This window comes from Erythrolamprus reginae, chromosome 2 (assembly GCF_031021105.1).
Source record: "Erythrolamprus reginae isolate rEryReg1 chromosome 2, rEryReg1.hap1, whole genome shotgun sequence".
NCBI lineage: Eukaryota > Metazoa > Chordata > Lepidosauria > Squamata > Dipsadidae > Erythrolamprus > Erythrolamprus reginae.
The window spans coordinates 269,040,034-269,059,978 of NC_091951.1; the positions used below are offsets into that span (position 1 = coordinate 269,040,034).

Genomic DNA, 19,945 nt, shown 5'->3' on the forward strand with positions numbered 1-19,945 from the left:
GCCAGGTGATAAATGTCACGGGAAATTAAGGGTCTGTTAGGACCTTAACTCCAGGGGGTCGATGGATAGAAGCCTCAATCATATTTTTAAACAAGATATTTATTTTAAAAACAGAAATAAACAAATAAAAGACTGTCTCAAGGGACAGCATAACATATACGTCTTACATCATGGAGGTTAGGAAGAAGAAGAAAAAAGGAGGAAGTGAGATTGGCAGGATATTGCGACATAAGAGGAGGATCCAATAAGGCACACTAGTTAACTGTTTCATTACTAAATGTCTCTGAGGGGCTGTCAATATACAGCATGACAATAAATACTTTTTTTGAGTCTATCATAACTTTGAACAGTCATCAAGAAACAGGTCATTAAATGAAACTACACATGAATGACAGAAAATCATTCATGGGTAACTACATAACTACGTCTGTTTGGTTTTAAAAAAGCTTTTCAAATATAATTTTAATGCATTTTTAATTAGGGAAAGATGGATACTACATTTAATGAAATCATCTTTAACATACTTCCTGTATCAACTCAGGAAGCTCAGATTGCCTAAGGAACTGCTAGTACAGTTCTACAGAAGAATTATTGCATATGTCATTTGTACTCGTATAATTGTCTGGTTTGGCACAGCAACCAAACAGAACAAGTACAGACTTCCATGGATAGTTAGCGGTACAGAAAAAACAATTACAACAACTAGTGAAACATCTCACTGATACAAGAAGATATTTGGGGAGGGAATCAGGGGTGAAATTGAGCAGACAGGTTCTGGAGAGCCGACAGTGGAAATTTTGAGTAGTTTGGAGAACCGGCAAATACCACCACTTTTGGAGAACCGGCAAATTCCCCCAGAGTGGAAAGTGAATGGAGATTTTGCAGAATCCTTCCTCGGCCATGCCCACCAAGCCACACCCACAGAACTGGTAGGGGGGGGGGGGGATTTTGAATTTCACTCCTGAAGGGAATGTAGTATAAAACTTAATGTGGCTTCCAGCAATTGAATTGGGGGGGGGGGGATGGAAATATGACAATTTATTGGTAAATTGCCAGGTTAAGCAGAACCTCTTTTAATAAATATGGTTATGGTGACCTCCATATTTTTTAAGCCAAATTTCAATTTTAAAGCATCATAGCAGTCAATTCTATTTTTCTGTTTTAATACAGATCTTTCCTTAAGTCTTTCCTTCTCCAATCTTGGTCATGAAGATCTCAAATTTAGCCTCAGTTTATTTCACTCAAACTAGAAGAATTTTCTAAATAAATTCTGAATACATAAATTCTGAAGTGGTACCAGGACTTGTTCCCTTTTGGGTCTAATTGTTGTTTTTTTGGGGGGGGGTCTGCATGTGTTATTTATACTTATATTTCAGGAAAGGACTATTTACCCCACACCTAGCAAATGAAAATGATAGCTTGAACTTTGAATCCTACCTGCCACATATTCAAGACAGTAGTTGATTCTGCATCATTCTGTTGATAGATGATGCTAGAAAGAAAAGGGGCGTTGGTCTTACCTGACCAACTTCCACCCTTCTCATAGGGTGGAGCTAGCCTCCAGGAATGGGTTGACCTCATCCATTCAGAATGTCAATTTTTTTGAGAGGTTCTCCCTGCCAGAACTCTCAGCTTTGATGAAGCCAAAGAAGACAGACTCAACATGGCTGCTCCTAGAACACAGAACCAAATTTCCGGTCCACCACCAAAAGCCCTCGCTGAACCATGAGAGGCACTACTCAAATGGACCGAGTAAGTCTTGGGCATGGCTGCAACCTATGAGAAGGAGTGTACCAGGTAAGGCTAACACCCCTTCTCCTTGTGGACACACTGCAGCACTCTATGGCCAAAAGGCCCTCTCTGCTGAAGCAATGGAGTCAATCTTGTAGTGACAGATAAATTGAGATGGTGACAGATAAATTGGGAGGTAGCCTCCCGGCAGACCTCCTCAAGTGATGCCTGGGTCGCTCAGGCCAGTAAAGTTGCCATTCTTCGTGTAGAATGCGCTGTAATACAGTCAGGCCGCTGGAGCAAGAAAAGGTCGTACAGCTTTGCGATGGTGCTCCAGATCCACTGACCGATGGTTGATGGTGAAACTTTGAGGCCCAGGGATTGTGGTTGAAATGCCACCAGGAGAGCTGTCCTCATTCTGAATGGATGAGTCAACCCATTCCTGGATGCTAGCTCCACCCACTATAGAGAAAGGATAGGTAGGAACCCACTAATAACTTCCTTGAAAGTAACCTGGAGAGTCTCCGGAGTCTCCGGAGAGGGGCGGCATACAAATCCAATAAATTAATTAATTTAAATAAATAAATAAATAAACCCAATAACCCTTAATACCTTTTGTGAGGGCAGCAATATTACTGCCCTTATTGGTTGAAGGGCAGAGGGAGAGGGTAAAAGGTTTTTACATCAGCAAATATAGGAAGAAAGGATTCCTGGCTTGCAAATTAACTTTTGACAAAAATAGTATGAGTGAAGAATTGAATGAGTAGCCATTTTTTAAATAAATCAATGCTGGATATTGACATTTTAAACCTAGCAAGGCATACTTCTCAGCATGTTTGCTTTATAAAAATTCTGTCGCGTAAAAATTATACCAAGAATAGCTTATAAACTGGACTGTCTCTTAGATATTTTAGTATGTTTATCCATCACAGCTAGATAAATTTAAGTCAGGAGATTTTTTTTTAAATAAAATACAATGCTAAAATTGTATACAAGTCTCAGGAAAAAATAGAATAGTATGTGTATTTCCTTGCCAAATAGGTCTATTAAAGGCCTATTCCAAAACATTTTTGGCATTTAGCCTTCCCTCTCCCCAGGCGTTTTAAAAAAGCATTAGAAAAATTGAAAGTGAAAAATATGTAACTTACCACCTAAAAACAATGTTTTAACATATACTCCTAAATTAGAAAAAGTTCAATGAGTTATAAAATATTCAAATGCAAGTCTTGCTTATCAGGATTGTACATAGAAAATAAACGTATATCCCAATTTTGTCATCAGTTAAGCTTTCGGGAGTCAAAAGATGAGAAATACATAAATAAAAGACACTTCCATATAACAGTGTTTCCACTCCTCTCAATCAACAGTTGGAAGCCAATTTTCAATCATCTTCACTTGTACCAGCCTGAAATGTTGAGAACATGCTTAGGCCAATCAGTATTCCCCCAGCTGACAAGGGAAAGAATATAAAGAACAGTATTCAATCAATGCCCTGCCTGCTGAGCCACTCCAGGTCCTTGAGAAACAAAAGATCTTTAGCTTTATTCCACAGACATGCAGAATAAAACAGTAAGGAAGGAAGGAAGGAAGGAAGGAAGGAGGGAGGGAGGGAGGGAGGGAGGGAGGGAGGAAGGAAGGAAGGAAGGAAGGAAGGAAGGAAGGAAGGAAGGAAGGAAGGAAGGAAGGAAGGAAGGGACCGAGGGAGGGACCGAGGGAGGGAGAGAGGGACAGAGGGAATCCATTCCTTTTTGTATTTAACATTTTAATACTGGCAGGAGGGAAGAGAACCCCAGGAGTTGTAAGCAAAGCAAGTCAAAAGATTTCTCTCAAACACTCACAAAGCTGCAATGATGCAATCAAACAGTCAAAAAGACAACCACAAAACAGGTAAGCCATCACAAACGACCAAAGTTGGTTTTAAAAGAGAACAGAATCCTTGAGATGAACACATGCATATATTCTTTCAAACTGCAATTAATCAGAGGAAGTACAGTAGCCGCCCTGAGTCCTCGAGGAGAAGGGTGGCCTATAAATCTGAATGAATGAATGAATGAATGAATGAATGAATGAATGAATGAATGAATGAATGAATGAATGAATGAATGAATGAATATCATCCATTCCTCGGTGATTTCTTTGGAATATACCAGATCATCTAATATTCATTTTCAGAAGCATGCATAACTAGTTTAACGGAACTCACTTTACATAAGGTCAATATGGAACTACAGTATGTCCTGAATATGCTATAGACTTCCAGTTTATATTTTCCATTATACATTTGCTGCTCAGAACTATGAAAATAACATACCAAATATTTTAGTATGGATGAGAAAAATATAGAAAATTGTTATTTAATTTATATACATTTACTGATTTTCAATCTTTAACACAAATTGTTAGAATTCTTATTTTCCCATTTAGCCTTATAAATAAAATGAAGGCATTCATGTTTGAAGAGACTGCCAGAAGGATAAATTTAGGGCTACATAGTAGAGTATGTCCTGTTCCCTGAATTATTAGTCATTATTCTTCCTGACTCTATTAGTAGTTTCTGCTCAAAACATTTAAGATTAATGAGGCATTTCCTCTCAATCAAGAAGCTATGGGTGAGGGTGAATAAAGTTTCACTTTTAAGAACAGGACAGATGAATTATTAAACTCATTGGGTAATTTTATTTCTCTAATGAAGCAAGGCCATTCTTTTTCCTTCTTCCCCTTTATTTTCTTTAAAGTAGCCCCACACCAAAGGTGGATAATACTGTATAAAACTCTTCATCCTCTTCAATAACTATTAGACACATAGAAAACAGTGCAAACATGAATAAAAATGCATATAATATTTTGAATGATGCAGGAATTGAGTCATTGTGAGTATTGCCAAAAGGAACAACTGTGGGGATGACTATATAAATAGTGAAGGGATTTATTCATAAACACCTTATTATAGGTCTTCTAAAAAGAACTAAAAAAGAGGGGAAAGGCAGTATTGAGCCTGGGTGGCACAGCAGGTAGAGTGCTGTACTGCAGGCCACTGAAACTGACTTGTAGATCTGAAGGTCAGCGGTTCAAATCTCATCACCGGCTCAAGGTTGACTCAGCCTTCCATCCTTCCGAGGTGGGTAAAATGAGGACCCGGATTGTGGGGGCAATAGCCTAGCTCTGTTAAGAAAGTGCTATTGCTAACATGTTGTAAGCCGCCCTGAGTCTAAGGAGAAGGGCGGCATAAAAATCGAATAAATAAATAAATAAATAAATTAACTAGAAACTGTTCTATAATTGCATTTCATTCTACATACCATATATACTGTAATATACTGTATATATCCAGGGATGGGCAGCAGGCAGGACTGGGTGGAACGCAGTTCCACCAGCGGAAATGAAGCTGACCGGTGGCAGTCAGTTCCTGGATTCCCAGTCTCACCTCGGCTCTCTCTTTTTCCCCTGCTGCTGCTGCTGCTGTGTGCACCTCACTTTTTTCCCCTTTCCTCCTTCCTGGCCTTGGACGAGCTTCCCTCTCTCCTGCCCGGCTCCCCTCCAGCCTCATGGGACTACCTCCTGAAGCCAGGAGGGAGGAAAAAGGAAAAAAACGAGGAGCATGCAGCAGCAGGGGGGAAAAGGAGAATCGAGCCGCATCAAAGCAGTCTGGGCTGCAGCCTTTTTCCCCACAGCCCCCCTCTGCCCACAGCTGAGATGAAAAGACATCGTGCGTCAATAATAATCTTGTAACTCTCCCTCGGCCTTCTGATATTTTTAAATCCCCCCCCCCCCATCCTCCTTGGAAAGCAGCAGGGAGACCAGAACTGGCAGGAGTTGCTGGGGATCCTTTTCCTTCCCCCTCTTTTCACAACAGCTGATTGACACCTGTTCGCCTAGCTACCCAGTCTGAGACGGGGAGCGACCCAGGAAGTAGAGGGTGGGGAATACAAAGCAAATTGTTACACCAGCGAGTGACATTGGCAAGGTTGTAAGTCGAGGACTTAACAGTTCACTTGAACAATGATCATTCAAGCCACTCCCACTTGGTCACAGGGCTGGCAAGCCACTCCCACTTGGTCACAGGGCTGGCAAGCCACTCCCACTTGGTCACATGGCCAGAAAGCCACTCCTACCCAGTCACATGACCATCAAGCCACACCCACAAAATAAGCCACACCCCAGGTGTGGCAGTAAAAATTTTGGCTGCCCATTACTGTATATATCCAATGATCATTAACATCATTTTAATTTATTTCTCTTCAAAATATAATAGCAAATGCAAATTGAAGAATTCTATGCAGATAAGAACATGTGCTAAATACCATTTAGAAAGAGCATTGTACTTTGCATAACTAGGATATAAAAGCTGGAGAAACTGAAGAACTAGACATAGTCATTTGGGTCTTGCAAATGTTCATTGAACATCTGTTTCAAGCAACATAAAAGCAAACTCTATACTGGACATGGCTAACAGTGGAATAAAATCAATGAATAATTCAAAATAAAATACAATACAGTCCAGCAGAATATTTCTAGTGTTCATTATTTTATAACAAGAGAAGCCACTTCCCCCAAAAAAGATGAGAGAAATTCCTGGACAACAAGATGCATATGAAAAGGTTTTCAACATGATGCCAAAAATGCAACCGGTTTTCAACATCATGTAAAAAAGATACAAAAATATATCTTAATAAAGAATGTCAATGAATAGAGGGAATAGAAGAAAAAGAAAACATGTTTTAAAATATGTGAGAAATTAAAAGGATACTTGCATTTAGATACTAATAAACAGTAAATCATAAAGGATATCCATGGCAAAATTTAAAGAGATGGAAAGATTATTCTGAAACAATTCATAAATAAGATTACATAATGAACAATTAAAATACTAATGGTGCTAAGCCAATAAATATGGATTCTAGAAGTTGGAAGAATATGTTTTTTAATGTTTGTTTATGTATGATTTTTATTCCACCTTTATTACTTTTATTATCATAATATATGCCTAATACTGAAGAAGATCCAAGAAAATAATTCCTCATATAAGCAAAGCATTTCTTAATATTAAAAAGAAAAATAGAGCTATACATAGAGTGAAATATCAAATAAAGAGAAAGCATTTAAAAAGACTGATAATGAAGACTGCAAGATAATAAAAGTAATTTTCTGACTATAATTGTGATGTCTTTAATAAGCTATGACATGTACATAATGACATTGAACAACTTAAATTATATCTAATCTGAGTACCTACAAAAAGTTGTACTATTTCTGTCATGAGATCATGATCATCACAGAGCCCTTACCCATCACTTGTTTTCCAAGTTAGTGATAACAAGGCCTTTGATTATGTAAATGGTGCCAGAAATAAATATTCCTTGGGGTGCCATACATAATTCTTATTCCTCTAAGAAAATCTACATTGAATGAAAAAAGCTAGTTTGGAAAAAACTAGATATTTCAAATAGGAAAGGAAATGAGACAAGGATCATCCATGTATCTATTTAACTTGTATTGCCAATATCATGTATCAATGGCAAGAAATGAAAGCTGAATCAGAATGTGAGGCCAAAATGCCAGTACATGGAGATTTATTTATTCAATTTTATTGATTTATTTATTCGATTTTTATGCCGCCCTTCTCCTTAGACTCAGGGCGGCTTACAACATGTTAGCAATAGCCCTTTTTTAACAGAGCAAGGCTATTGCCCCCACAATCCAGGTCCTCATTTTACCCACCTCGGAAGAATGGAAGGCTGAGTCAACCTTGAGCCGGTGATGAGATTTGAACCGCTGACCTTCAGATCTACAAGTCAGCTTCAGTGGCCTGCAGTACAGCACTCTACCTGCTGCGCCACCCCGGCTCATAGATAGACTGATGGCAGCACTTAGTTAGATGAAAGTAATTGACATTTACAATTGTTTATGACAAACAAAATCTAAAGTGAAAATAAAATTGTGAAGAAAAATGTGAAGTTGAATTTTAAGATGAGAAACACAATAATCAGAATGATTAGAGGGCAAAAACATGAAAAACGGCACTATCTCTGGGCTCAGGTATAAAGGTAGACAATGTGCAGGAAAAGTAAAGATCAGCGTAAAGATGCTGAACCTGTTAGCTGAAAAGTTGACAAGCCAAGTTTAAGACCCGAGCACAATAGGGTGAACTCTCATTATTTGCTGCAGATCCTGCCCACCTAGTAGTTCGAAAGCATGCAAATACAAGTAGATAAGTAGGTACCACTTTGGTGGGAAAGTAACAGTATTCTGTGCACCTCAGTGTATAGTCATGCTGGCTACATGAACATGAAAGTGTCTTTGGACAATGTTGGCTTCCTCTACTAAGAAAGGGAGATGAGAACCACCCTTCATCAGCTTGACATTCCTGAACAAGAGAAACCTTCACCTTTATTTTTACTGTCTCTGGGCTTAGAAATAAAGGTAGACAATGTGCAGGAGAAGTAAACATAAATCCTAGAGATAAGGTCAATGAAAAACTTATTTGCGTGTCATGATCAAAATTGTTAAAGCAGCAGCTTTCCATCACCGGTAACACGTGGCAGTAAAAGCTGGACACTGCAAAAGGGTAAGAGACAGAAAGCAGATGCCTTTATATTAGGGATTTAGTGACAATTACTAAATATGGATTGCAAGAAGAATCAATTGATTGATTCTGGATTAAAGAGTTATTGCTTGCTTGAGATGATCAGCAAACAGAAATTCATATATTTTGGACATGTTATTCAATTGGATGACTGACTACAAAAAATAGCAATAGCAATATAATAACAAGATTAATGAAGACAGAATGAATATAGTAGACAGATGTGATAAATTATCAGAGCTAATTATTGGGTGAGATGGTAGGCAGCTGCTCTTCTTTGAATGAGTATAACTCAGGAAAAAACCTCTCAGCTCCAATGTCAACCAAAGAAGAACCAATGCAGATGCTGCCTTCCACTCTCTCTCATATAGAGGGACCTGATCTGGAGGGGAGGAAAGCCTCCCAAGCTTTGAGAGTGCCAGCAGCATGTATAGATGTTAAGATGATAGCAAAGCAAAGGAATAACCACTTGCAATGGAAACAACCTGACGAGAACTGACATTTTTCCTTGACTGGTCCCAGTGGTAAAGAAGCCTTGGATATTAAGGGTCCTACTGAGGGGAGATGCTTTGTAGGAACATCTTCAACATCAGAAGATGTTGAACGTTATATGAATTGAGCATGTTGCATGAATTCTGGATTCTTGGACTGGATTCATCAACTGCACCTACCTTTGCACTGATGCTTGACTTCTTTATTTGGACTTTTACTTCTGTGCTACTACCTGATCCCCTGCAACCCAGATGGAAGGCTGATGCCTGATTTATGACTCTACAAGCAAATACAATGATGTATTTTCTGATTTATGACTTACTTGTTTCGCTTTCCGCTGGAACATATGCTGTGAAACAGTTGTTCATAGAGTTGCTTAAGGCTTATAACTTACAGTTCAGTTTAGGGTTCCAGCACTAAAACCTACTCTTACATTTATCCATTCACAGGTCTGTATTAGACATTAGACAATTAGACATGTGTAGGTATTATTAGATAAGAAACCCTCATCGTTCTAAACATAACCAAGCTACCTACACAAGGAAACTCATGATCATTCTTCTTATTAATGCTAAAATGTGCCATGTCAGTTTCTTGGCTGAAAGAAAACTGACAAGCTCTTGTTAGAGCAGCAGAGCTGTATATCTCTGTTTACTGAACTAAACTTGATAATTACATTCTGACTTAAAAGACACACTGTCAGTTCTTGGAATTGACTTCTGCCGTTCCCCCTCCTTTCTAAACCCTCCCACAACTCTTACAGAAGCTGTAACAAAAGGAGTTTCATAAGTCCTAGAACTTCTGATTGCCTGATAAGGAACTTTCACAATTTTATCAGGTAGCCAGCAAGGGAAGAAAAATTCAATTTTGCTTGGAAAGAATGCCTACCCTGCTAAAACGAAAACATATTACAGATTCAGGAATGGACTCTAGCAACATTTTAATAGCAGCTCACCAAGCAAACACTGAACTAGTTACATGTGTGAATCACCGTTTTTGTATTAATCTGTTCTAAATTGGCATTTGCCATTTTATTTGCAGACAGTTCAGGCTTCTTCTTACTTTTCATAAAAGAAAAATAAATTAAATTGCCGTGAAAAATACTAACATATTCCATAGTGGGATTGAGGCAAAGTCATTATTTTCCCAAACACCATCACTCTGCTAAACAAATAATTCCCTCACTACTGTCAAACTATTCACTAAGGCTGCATTATTCTTACTATTAGTTTTGCTCATCGTTCCTATCACCCATCTCCTCCCGCTTATGACTGTATGACTGTAACTTATTGCTTGTATCCTTACGATTTATATTAATATTGTTTCCTGATTGCTTATTTGTACCCTATACAATCATTAAGTGTACCTCATGATTCTTGATAAATGTATCTTTTCTTTTATGTACACTGAGAGCATATGCACCAAAGACAAAATCCTTGTGTGTCCAATCACACTTAGCCAATAAAGAATTCTATTCTATTATTTATTGCAAAATTCATTGCTAATGCTTCTCTTTTAAATTTGTGTAGGACAAAGAATACATTAGAGGCAACTTACAAACATGTATGAAAAATTATAGATACAAAAGTTAATTAGTAAAATGAAGTAGTTTTTAAAAGTAGCGCAGTGTTATTTTTAGTTACTGAGTTCTTACGAGGCACAACTGAGCTAAGGATTTGGGTATCTTGGGGCTGCCTTCTTTCACTCTGCACCCATAATCTGAATTGCAGAAAAAAAAATTGCTGCCAACCTGCCTTCCATTGAGGACCTGTATACAGTGGAACCTCGACATACGAGCAGCTCTACTTACGAGCTACTCGAGATAAGAGCTGGGAGGGGAGCGACATTTTTGTTCGCCTCCCGAGCTCACATTCGGGATACGAGCGCCAAGGAGCTGTCTCCTGAAGCGGAACGCTAACTTCCGCGTTTGGCTTCAGGAGACAGCTCCTTGGCGCTCGTATCCCGCGTGTTTTAAAAGGTTGCAGCCGGCCTGGGGGGCTCGGGGGGGTGCTGGCAAGCCCCCGAGCCCCCCAGGCCGGCTGCCACGTTTTAAAACACGCGCGCTGCTTCGCAGCTGTCTCCTGAAGCCGAACGCTAACTTCCGCGTTCGGCGGCAGCGGTTTTTTTTTGTTGTTGCACGGATTAATTGACTTTACATTGTTTCCTATGGGAAACAATGTTTCGTCATACGAGCGTTCCGACTTACGAGCCTCCTTCCGGAACCAATTAGTCTCGTAAGTTGGGGTTCTACTGTACTGCACGAGTCAAAAAGAGGGCGGGGAAAATATTTACTGACCCCTCACATCCTGGACACAAATTGTTTCAACTCCTACCCTCAAAACGTCGCTACAGAGCACTGCACACCAAGACAACTAGACACAAGAACAGTTTTTTTCCGAACGCCATCACTCTACTAAACAAATCCCTCAACACTGTCAGACTCTACTAAATCTGTACTTCTATTCTACTAGTTTTTCTCATCATTCCTTTCACCCATTTCCTCCCATGTTGACCGTATGACTGTAACTTGTTGCTTATATCCTAAGATTTTTATTAATATTGCTTCTTCATTGCTTATTTGACCCCTATGACAATCATTAAGTGTTGTACCACATGATTCTTGACAAATATATATTTTATTTTATGTACGCTGAGAGCATATGCACCAAGACAAATTCCTTGTGTGTCCAATCACACTTGGCCAATAAAATTCTATTCTATTCTATATTTGAGAGACCTCAGGAACAGCCGTTCATGTCACTGCCCCAATCCCTTGGAACAATATTTCCTCAGAGATCAGACTGTATCCAAAACTGTTACAGTATCAATAGGACATTAAGGCTTTTCGAAATGCTTTTCCAGAGGGCCTTGGGGAATCTGTTCCAATGTTGTCTTTCCTGCACCAAGAATAGTACTGCTTGTTTCTCGTTACTTTTAGGCAATGCTGTTTTTAAAAAGTTAAGTGTTTTAAACTCATTACTGGATGGGGGAATGTTATCTACCAATAGTCACACATGAGTGGAGCAGCACATAAACCCAAATTAGCAAGTACGTAAATATAATTTCAAGCGTACTTTCATAGCCATAATCGAAAGTATGGGTAACCTTGGGGAATGAGGGGGAGCCATCCTGTCTAGGAAACAGAGAGAAAGAAGCCCTCAATGGCTTAATGGTCAGAGAGAGAAGCTTAGGAAGAACCTGCCCTAATAGATCAAGTAGTTAAAACTGACAGTGAGAAGTTTGTGCAATCAAACTTGCAAAATTGTTTTAATATAGCCTTGCAATAAAGTAGAGATACTTCCCCCCTGGTCCGGTTTATTGTCTGGTTTACATGGGAAGGCTGCAATAACTTTAGGTGGAAAGAAATGTCAATTTTTACAAAATGAATGGTAAATTGTGGATTACTGTATTTACTGCATGTTGTAATAGCAATTATAAAATAAAAATAATAAGGCATCATATATATATATTTCTGAATAACTGATGTCCCTTTGGGTGCGTCTTATACTCTGAATGTAGCTTTCTCTCTCTCCCCCCCACGCAGCCCTAACTATCTGCTAACGATGTTCCCAGCTTTTACCGGCTTGCAAGTTCTTTCATTGTTACTCTCTGCCAAGAATATATTCCAAACCCTGTATTTGTAGGGGGGGTTTTCATTGCTTTACTTGCTCCAGATGTTTCTTTCCAATCCTAACCAGGTGCTATTAATGTACCCAAGTTCTTTCATTGTTACTCTCTGTGAAGAATATTTTCCAAGTCCTAAGTCTTTGCAGGGGGTTTTTTTCCCCTTGGTCTAACTTGCTCCAAATGTTTCTTTCCAGCCCTAACCAGGTGCTAACAATGTTCCCAGCTCTTACCGGCTTGCAAACTCTTTCAGTGTTACTCTCTGCCAAGAATGTATTCCAAACCCTGTCTTTGTAGGGGGGTGGGGGGTCGTCACTGCTTTACTTGCTCCAGATGTTTCTTTCCAGCCCTAACCAGGTGCTATTAATGAGCCCAAGTTCTTTCATTGTTACTCTCTGTGAAGAATGTTTTCCAAGTCTTTGTAATGTTTTCCCCCATTGGTCTAACTTGCTCCAAATGTTTCTTTCCAGCCCTAACCAGGTGCTAACAATATTCCCAGCTCTTACCGGCTTGCAAGCTCTTTAATTGTTACTCTCTACAAAGAAGAATGTTTTCCAAGCCCTAAGTCTTTGCAGGGTTTTTTTCCATTGCTCTACTTGCTCAGATTGTTTCTTTCCTGGTGCTAATGATGTTCCCAGCTGTTACTGGCTTGCAAGCTCTTTCACTGTTACTCTCTGAGAATAAAAATAAATAAATAAGCCCTTAACCAGGGGATAAAATAATGCGCTGAAGCTGACCAGACTAAGGACGCTAGCTAGCCAGATAAATATCTGGTAAGCAGATTGTTTTCCCTATTTTCCTCCCCAAAAACTAAGGTGCGTCTTATATTCTGGTGTGTCTCATACTCCAAAAAATACAGTAATTATTCTGAAGATTTTAATTACTGGTTTCATCCAGTTGAATTTACCGTGAAAATAAACTGAATTCTTAGAGGAAACCAGCAATTATAAAAGGATTGAGCATTTCTTGCAAGAAAAGAAACTTAACACTGGAACAACATAAAAACGGTATTCAAGGAGTAAGAGGTATGCATCTTGAAATCATTCAATTCCAGGCATGGAAAAATATAAACATAAGGCATAAATATTTTCATTAAAAGTATATTAGCATCCCCCCAAATCCCGCATAAAATACATTTTAAAATAGAAGAACATGGGAAACATTTGCATTACCTTTACATCATAAAACTAAAATCTCAATAGAAAAGAAAGATCTCAAATTATTGCTGTCAGAGATGTGTTCTAATTTTCCTCGCTGCTGGTTCATTTCCTGATGCATCACTCATGTGTGCGGGTACTTCGCACACGCACAGTGCTAAAAACAAAATGGCGGCACCATAGGGAGGAACCCACTTCTGATTATATTCTGTATTATTCTTTTATATACCAATCACATGTATAATATGTATTCATGAAAGGATTTTTGGTCTACTGCCTTACACCTATGAACTTAGTATTTACCCTTCATTGATATCAATTTTAAATTTCAGTCTGTTCATCTAGCTATAAAGAGAGGTAATAAATTATTGGCAGTCCATTAATCTTTCTAGATGGAATATTGTGCAAACTTGGAATAACTTGTGCGGTACTCAGCTATTTAAAAGAATGGTATCAAAAAGCCTCAGTTGATTAGGTACAGAATTGGCTATCAGTAGCATTGCAACAACAAATGAGAGGAATTTCTATTGGTTATTAGTATCACGATATTCCGTATTTGGATTTTTTTTTTCAACTGCTGTTAATTTATATACTTTATTTACCATATACCAAAATAAAACCAAAAATTCATTCTGAATAAATAATAATAATTAAAACAAGATGTTAAATCCATAAAATAAATATTTGCTGATTCTGAGGTGCATACATTTATGTTTTATTTTCACGTATAATCTGGAGATTTAGTAGGTTGGGATTATGAACAATTAAATGAAGTTCATAACTTACAGCTGTCCAGGCTCCTCTTTTGCATCGACAACAAAGCCATTCATCATGGATTTCATGGGAAGGAATACCATAGCAACCTATAATGAAAGAGCAAAAATGATACAACAGATTTTGCACTTTTGTTATTTATGTAGCGAAAGAGGCAACATGTAACTGAGCCATTTTAAAAAAAGACAGAACATTTGTATGCTGTGATTAAAGAAAGCTTTTTCTCAAAAATATGCAGCTGAAATATATATCTTAACAACAGTTTTCATTCCTCAAAACAGATGTCTTTAAAAATTCTTTGACTATGATAGTTTGCCTATTAATCCAACATATTTGTCATGTGATAAAATTACTACTTGACTACTATAGCAATAATGTTCTATGGTGAAGAGTAATTCTGCAATTCAATGAAGTAATTTAAGTTCCTAAACTTTTAAGTAATTGTGTAGTAGAATTATAGACTCATGCAAAGATACCTCAGTTATTCAAATCATGCTTTATTTTTGTTCTATAGAATATTTAAACCCATTTTCTGATTTCACCATTATTAGGCCCTTTCATTTTTTAATACATATTAGTTCTACATTTCCGCCAGGAGTAATGATAGATATTGTAGTTACTCAAAGATTAGCTGAACAATGCAAACAAAATGAAAGTGGAAAATAAAGCTATGATACATACTTGCATGGACCTGTACACAACACTTTGTACAGGATATTAGTATACTAGTCCCATCTTCTTCAATAAAGCCATTGGATGGATAGTTTTCAGTATTCTCCTCGCTATAAATAAAACATATCTCTGGAATAAGTGGTTTTGTCTTTTCATTGGACATACTTATTTCTTTTTGTTTTGTTTCTGACAAGGCATATATTTCTTCATTAGATTGATCACCCTGAAAAATAATTTTAAATAGAAAGACATTTACTCAATTTTCTTTTGTTTTTGTAAATTTTCCATAATTCATAATAATATTATATTCAATGCAATTTATTTTTGAAGGGTTGGTTTTTTTTGTAAAATTAGAAGTTTTATTTCTAATTTTAAAATTAGAAGCTGAAGCAGATTTCGGCACTTATTTTAAATATTTCTTCTTTCTGTCACCATTCTTACTATTAATTGTTATCACTGGTAAAATAAGAAAAGAGCAGAAATCAGTACATTGACAATGAGGAAAGCATCAAGGCAACATTCTATAACAGTGATGGCGAACCTATGGCACGGGTGCCACAGGTGGCATGCGGAGCCATATCTGCTGGCACACGAGCTGTTACCCTAGCTCAGCTCCAACGTGCATGTGTGTGCCGGCCAGCTGATTTTTGGCTTGCACAGAGGCTCTGGGAGGGCATTGCTGGCTTCCAGAGCCTCCTGGGGAATGGGGATCCAGGGGGATTTTTACCCTCCCCCCAGCTCCAGGGAAGCCTTTGGAGCTTGGGAAGGGCAAAACACGAGCCTACTAGGCCCAACAGAAGTTGAGAAATAGGCAGTTTCCGGCCTCCAGAGGGCCTCTGGGGGAAGCTGTTTGGCATTGAATTATGGGTAAGGGGCACTCACGCATGCACGATAGCATGCGCACACGCTCTTCAACACCCAAGGAAAAAAAGGTTTGCCATCTCTGTTCTATAAAGTAAAATTGCATTTACAATTTTGTCTCATGAAGTGTACAACCAAGAAGATCATCCTTCTATAGTTACACTAGATTGGATTCAGATTCAAAAGGTCTGGTCAAGAATGGAGGCTATATTAATTACCTACCAATATGATGCTCACCAAATTGATAAACTTTAAAGATAATATAGAGAGTACAATATATGCAAGACAGAGAGAAGATGCCTTCTATATCATAACAATCTGTGATATAAGCAAAGTTCTCACTTCTTTCCTTTTTTAATGGTAAGTATGACGATTTCACAAACCTCTCTTGAATTAGAGTACTTATTTTGACATGCTGGATAGAGTTGTATTTACCTTTCAAACCTTTACATGTTAAGAAAAAATAGATATTTTGTAGTTTCACAATAAAGTAGTTTTGTAAGTGCTAGAACTTCTGTGAAGCTGTACTTTTATTTTTCAAATAACAACTTCCTTACCTTATAGTAAGGTTTGAGAAGTGTGCAAATGACACAATAGGGTTCCAACTTGGCAACAGCTGCATTGTACTCCTTTTCAGCAATAAAATTTGGTGTTCTGTTCTGCCAAAGATAGATTAGAGGCTTGGCCCAGGATTCTGTTTCTTGTATTTCCTCTTCAATTAAGAGAGCCTCAGGCAGTTCTTAAAAGAAATTGACACATGAAATAACTATATTCTGAAGGTAAAAGCAAACAATTATTAAAGTGAAAGTTAAAAAGAATGGATAGCAACTTCATGAAAATGCATAAGAGTAAATGAATTTAGATTTAAGAGGTAGCTTGTATTGCAAATATACAGAGAATTTCAAACAATCAACCAGTTAACTCCCCCATTTATGACACATACTCATTCCTGCCAAAATCTATATCGAGTGATAGTCTAACATGCAGAACATTTATACTCAGAATAATATGCTATTTTGAAAATAAGTCTTTAAAGTTATTAAAATCTTTTATACTTTAAAGAAAATTATGTACCATAAAACAGAATGTGATCTTGGGGTATTATAAAATAAATGTATGACTACTAGCAAATCCTCTGCATAGAAGAAATTTAATGGTGCCCTATATCAGTGGTATGTTGCTCCCAGCTCGGTGAACCAGTGGCAGCAGCCATGGGAGACTCCACCCACCCATCTGGGACACAGTCGCGCACAAGCACACATGAGTGAACCAGTAGCAACAGGATTTACAACCCACTACTGCCCTATATGTTGAAAGAACAAGATGTTTACCTATAACAGGCTTTCTTTCGATGATCATCTGAACATTGGCAATTATAAGTTCTACACCTGCTCAGATTTTTGTCAAGAACTATCTATAACTCATGTGATTTTGGTGGAAAATCCAATTGAAACTTGGAATAACAACTTTTCCTTCTGCAGAAATACAGACAATGAGTACTGTTTTTAAAAGTTAACTTATTCAAGAACTGAAAAACTAAAAAAGCATTGGTTTAAGACTTAATGAGATGCTACATGGTATGAGGTTAGTTTATTTCCAAGACTGCATCTCTGAGGGTATTTGATCATGACACCAGGATAATGTTGCAGGATCCAATCTGAGTCAGTCACTGGGACCGTAGGTTTGTTCTTCTAAGCTTTTGGATTTATGCTGGAGCCCATCCTCAGGGAACTTCTCAATCTCTAGGATGTGTGTACAAATTGCACTCAGATTGAATCTTGCAAAATAAGAGGAAGCTGGAACTTAAGAATTGTACTGTTAGATGGACTGGATAATTTTGGTTGAGGCACCAGGTTTTGGTTTTATGGAGCTTTGTGGGGAGGGAAAAATTATTGTTGTCAATCACACAGATCTACCTTACATAAAATGGACAGCCATATAAACCGTATGTTTAAATATATACAGAGTCCTTCAGGAGTTGGGCAGCAATAATTAAAAATTAAATTAAATTAAATTAAATTAAATTAAATTAAATTAAATTAAATTAAATTAAATTAAATTAAATTAAATTAAATTAAATTAAATTAAATTAAATTAAATTAAATTAAATTAAATTAAATTAAATTAAATTAAATTAAATTAAATTAAATTAAATTAAATTAAATTAAATTAAATTAAATTAAATTAAATTAAATTAAATTAAATTAAATTAAATTAAATTAAATTAAATTAAATTAAATTAAATTAAATTAAATTAAATTAAATTAAATTAAATTAAATTAAATTAAATTAAATTAAATTAAATTAAATTAAATTAAATTAAATTAAATTAAATTAAATTAAATTAAATTAAATTAAATTAAATTAAATTAAATTAAATTAAATTAAATTATTCCTGAGAAGTTATACACTCTAGGAATATAAATCAATTTCAAATGCAGATTATCCAATGCCTATGGACAATTAGATGAAATAAGATCCTCAACTGCCTGCAAACCACTAGTAACCTCTGAGAGCAAAAGAAATTGCAAGTGAACAGGATTTAGGCTCAGAAGATCTGTTTACCACCAACATGCAGTATTAGTTATGCAGCTGTTAATCCTGGAAATATATTTCATGAAGAAAACCCTTAGTAATCAATTATGTTGTGTCATATGTAAGCATACAAATGGCATTATTGAGATGTAAGCGGTGATGGGCTCCTACGGGAATGGGCAGGAACGCAGTTCCGGTAGCAAAATTTAGAGCTCCATCCAAGAGCACCCAATATGCACTGAAAGATGTTGAAACAAACTGCATAAGCCACGCCCACAGTGTGGTAGTAAAAATTTTAGTAGCCCATCACTGGATGTAAGCCCCGAAGTCTGTGTGCCATATCATACCATTGCTATTAGACTGATTGTCTTTTGAAATGAAAGGAAAATCATTGTGGAGAACTGCATCTACATAACTTCCTATAAAACAGTGAGAATGCAAGAGCAAAAGTAACCAGTTTTTCTAGGTAACTTACAACTTCAGATGTTGCAACCAGTTGAAAGAGTGCACCAAATATGACACTCAAATGTATTTGTTTGAGGCAGCCAAGAACCTATTGTCAATGCAAGGATATGGATTGCTGAGAAACAGAGGTAGGCAGATATACATTTGCCTACATTCTTTAAACAGGGCCCTGGTCTCTATTGCTATTAAACACCAACAAGCCCCCTATGATCCAGGACTTGCTCCTCAATGAGGAGGCAGATCTGGCATGCATTACTGAGACCTGGCTGGGCCACGAGGTGGGAGTTCCCCTCTCAGAGATGTGCCCAGACAGATTTCAGGTATTGTATCAGCTGCAACACCAGGCGATTATTGTCAGGAAGACTCTTAGTCCTCGTAGAATCTCTGCACCTGAGATTGTCAGCTCTGAATCTCTCCTTTTGAGGTTGGACCTAGGGGTTCAGGTGGGCTTGTTGCTAATGTACCTGCCTCCAGGCTGCATTGCAACAGCCTGCCTGTGCTGCTCGAGGCGGTAGCCTAGTTGGTGGAGGAGTTCCCCAGGCTTATGGTACTGGGGGACTTCAACCTACCATCACTCGGTGAATCTTCGGAGGCAGCACAGGAGTTCACGGCTTCCATGTCAACCATGGACCTGACCCAAGTAATTCAGGGCCCTACTCATGAGGGGACACACACTTCGATCTGGTATTTCTCTCAGGTCAATGGAAACATGATCTGATGTTAAGGGATATAGACATCTTTCCCTTGTTATGGTCAGATCATTCCCTGCTGAGGCTAGACTTCAAGATGCCAATCCTTCACCACAGGGAGGCAGGACTTAAACTCAACCCCGACAAGACTGAGTGGCTGTAGGTTTTGCCATAAGACTTTACCACCTCTCCATCTTTGTTACTGGGGGGTGAGAAATAACTCCCTCAGAAAAGGCCTGCAATTTGGGTGTCCTCCTAGATTCACAGCTGGTTCGAGCAACATCTCTCAGCTGTAGCTTGGGGGACTTTTGCACAAGTCCGTTTTGTGCACCAGTTACGGCCCTACCTAGACCAGGAGGCTC

The 19,945-nt window shown here is 37.8% G+C and overlaps 1 protein-coding gene across 2 annotated transcripts in view; it reads right to left on the reverse strand.

Moving 5' to 3' along the window:
- The window catches only part of KDM4C (lysine demethylase 4C), a 228,741-nt gene that overhangs the window by 71,338 nt on the left and 137,458 nt on the right, over positions 1 to 19,945 (reverse strand). For both annotated transcript variants that reach the window (XM_070742570.1, XM_070742571.1), the window contains exons 14-16: positions 16,452 to 16,633; positions 15,043 to 15,256; positions 14,374 to 14,450 (exon numbers count right to left, since the gene is read on the reverse strand). In XM_070742570.1, the coding sequence (XP_070598671.1) occupies positions 14,374 to 14,450; positions 15,043 to 15,256; positions 16,452 to 16,633 (473 nt within the window). The remainder of the gene's footprint in view (positions 1 to 14,373; positions 14,451 to 15,042; positions 15,257 to 16,451; positions 16,634 to 19,945) is intronic.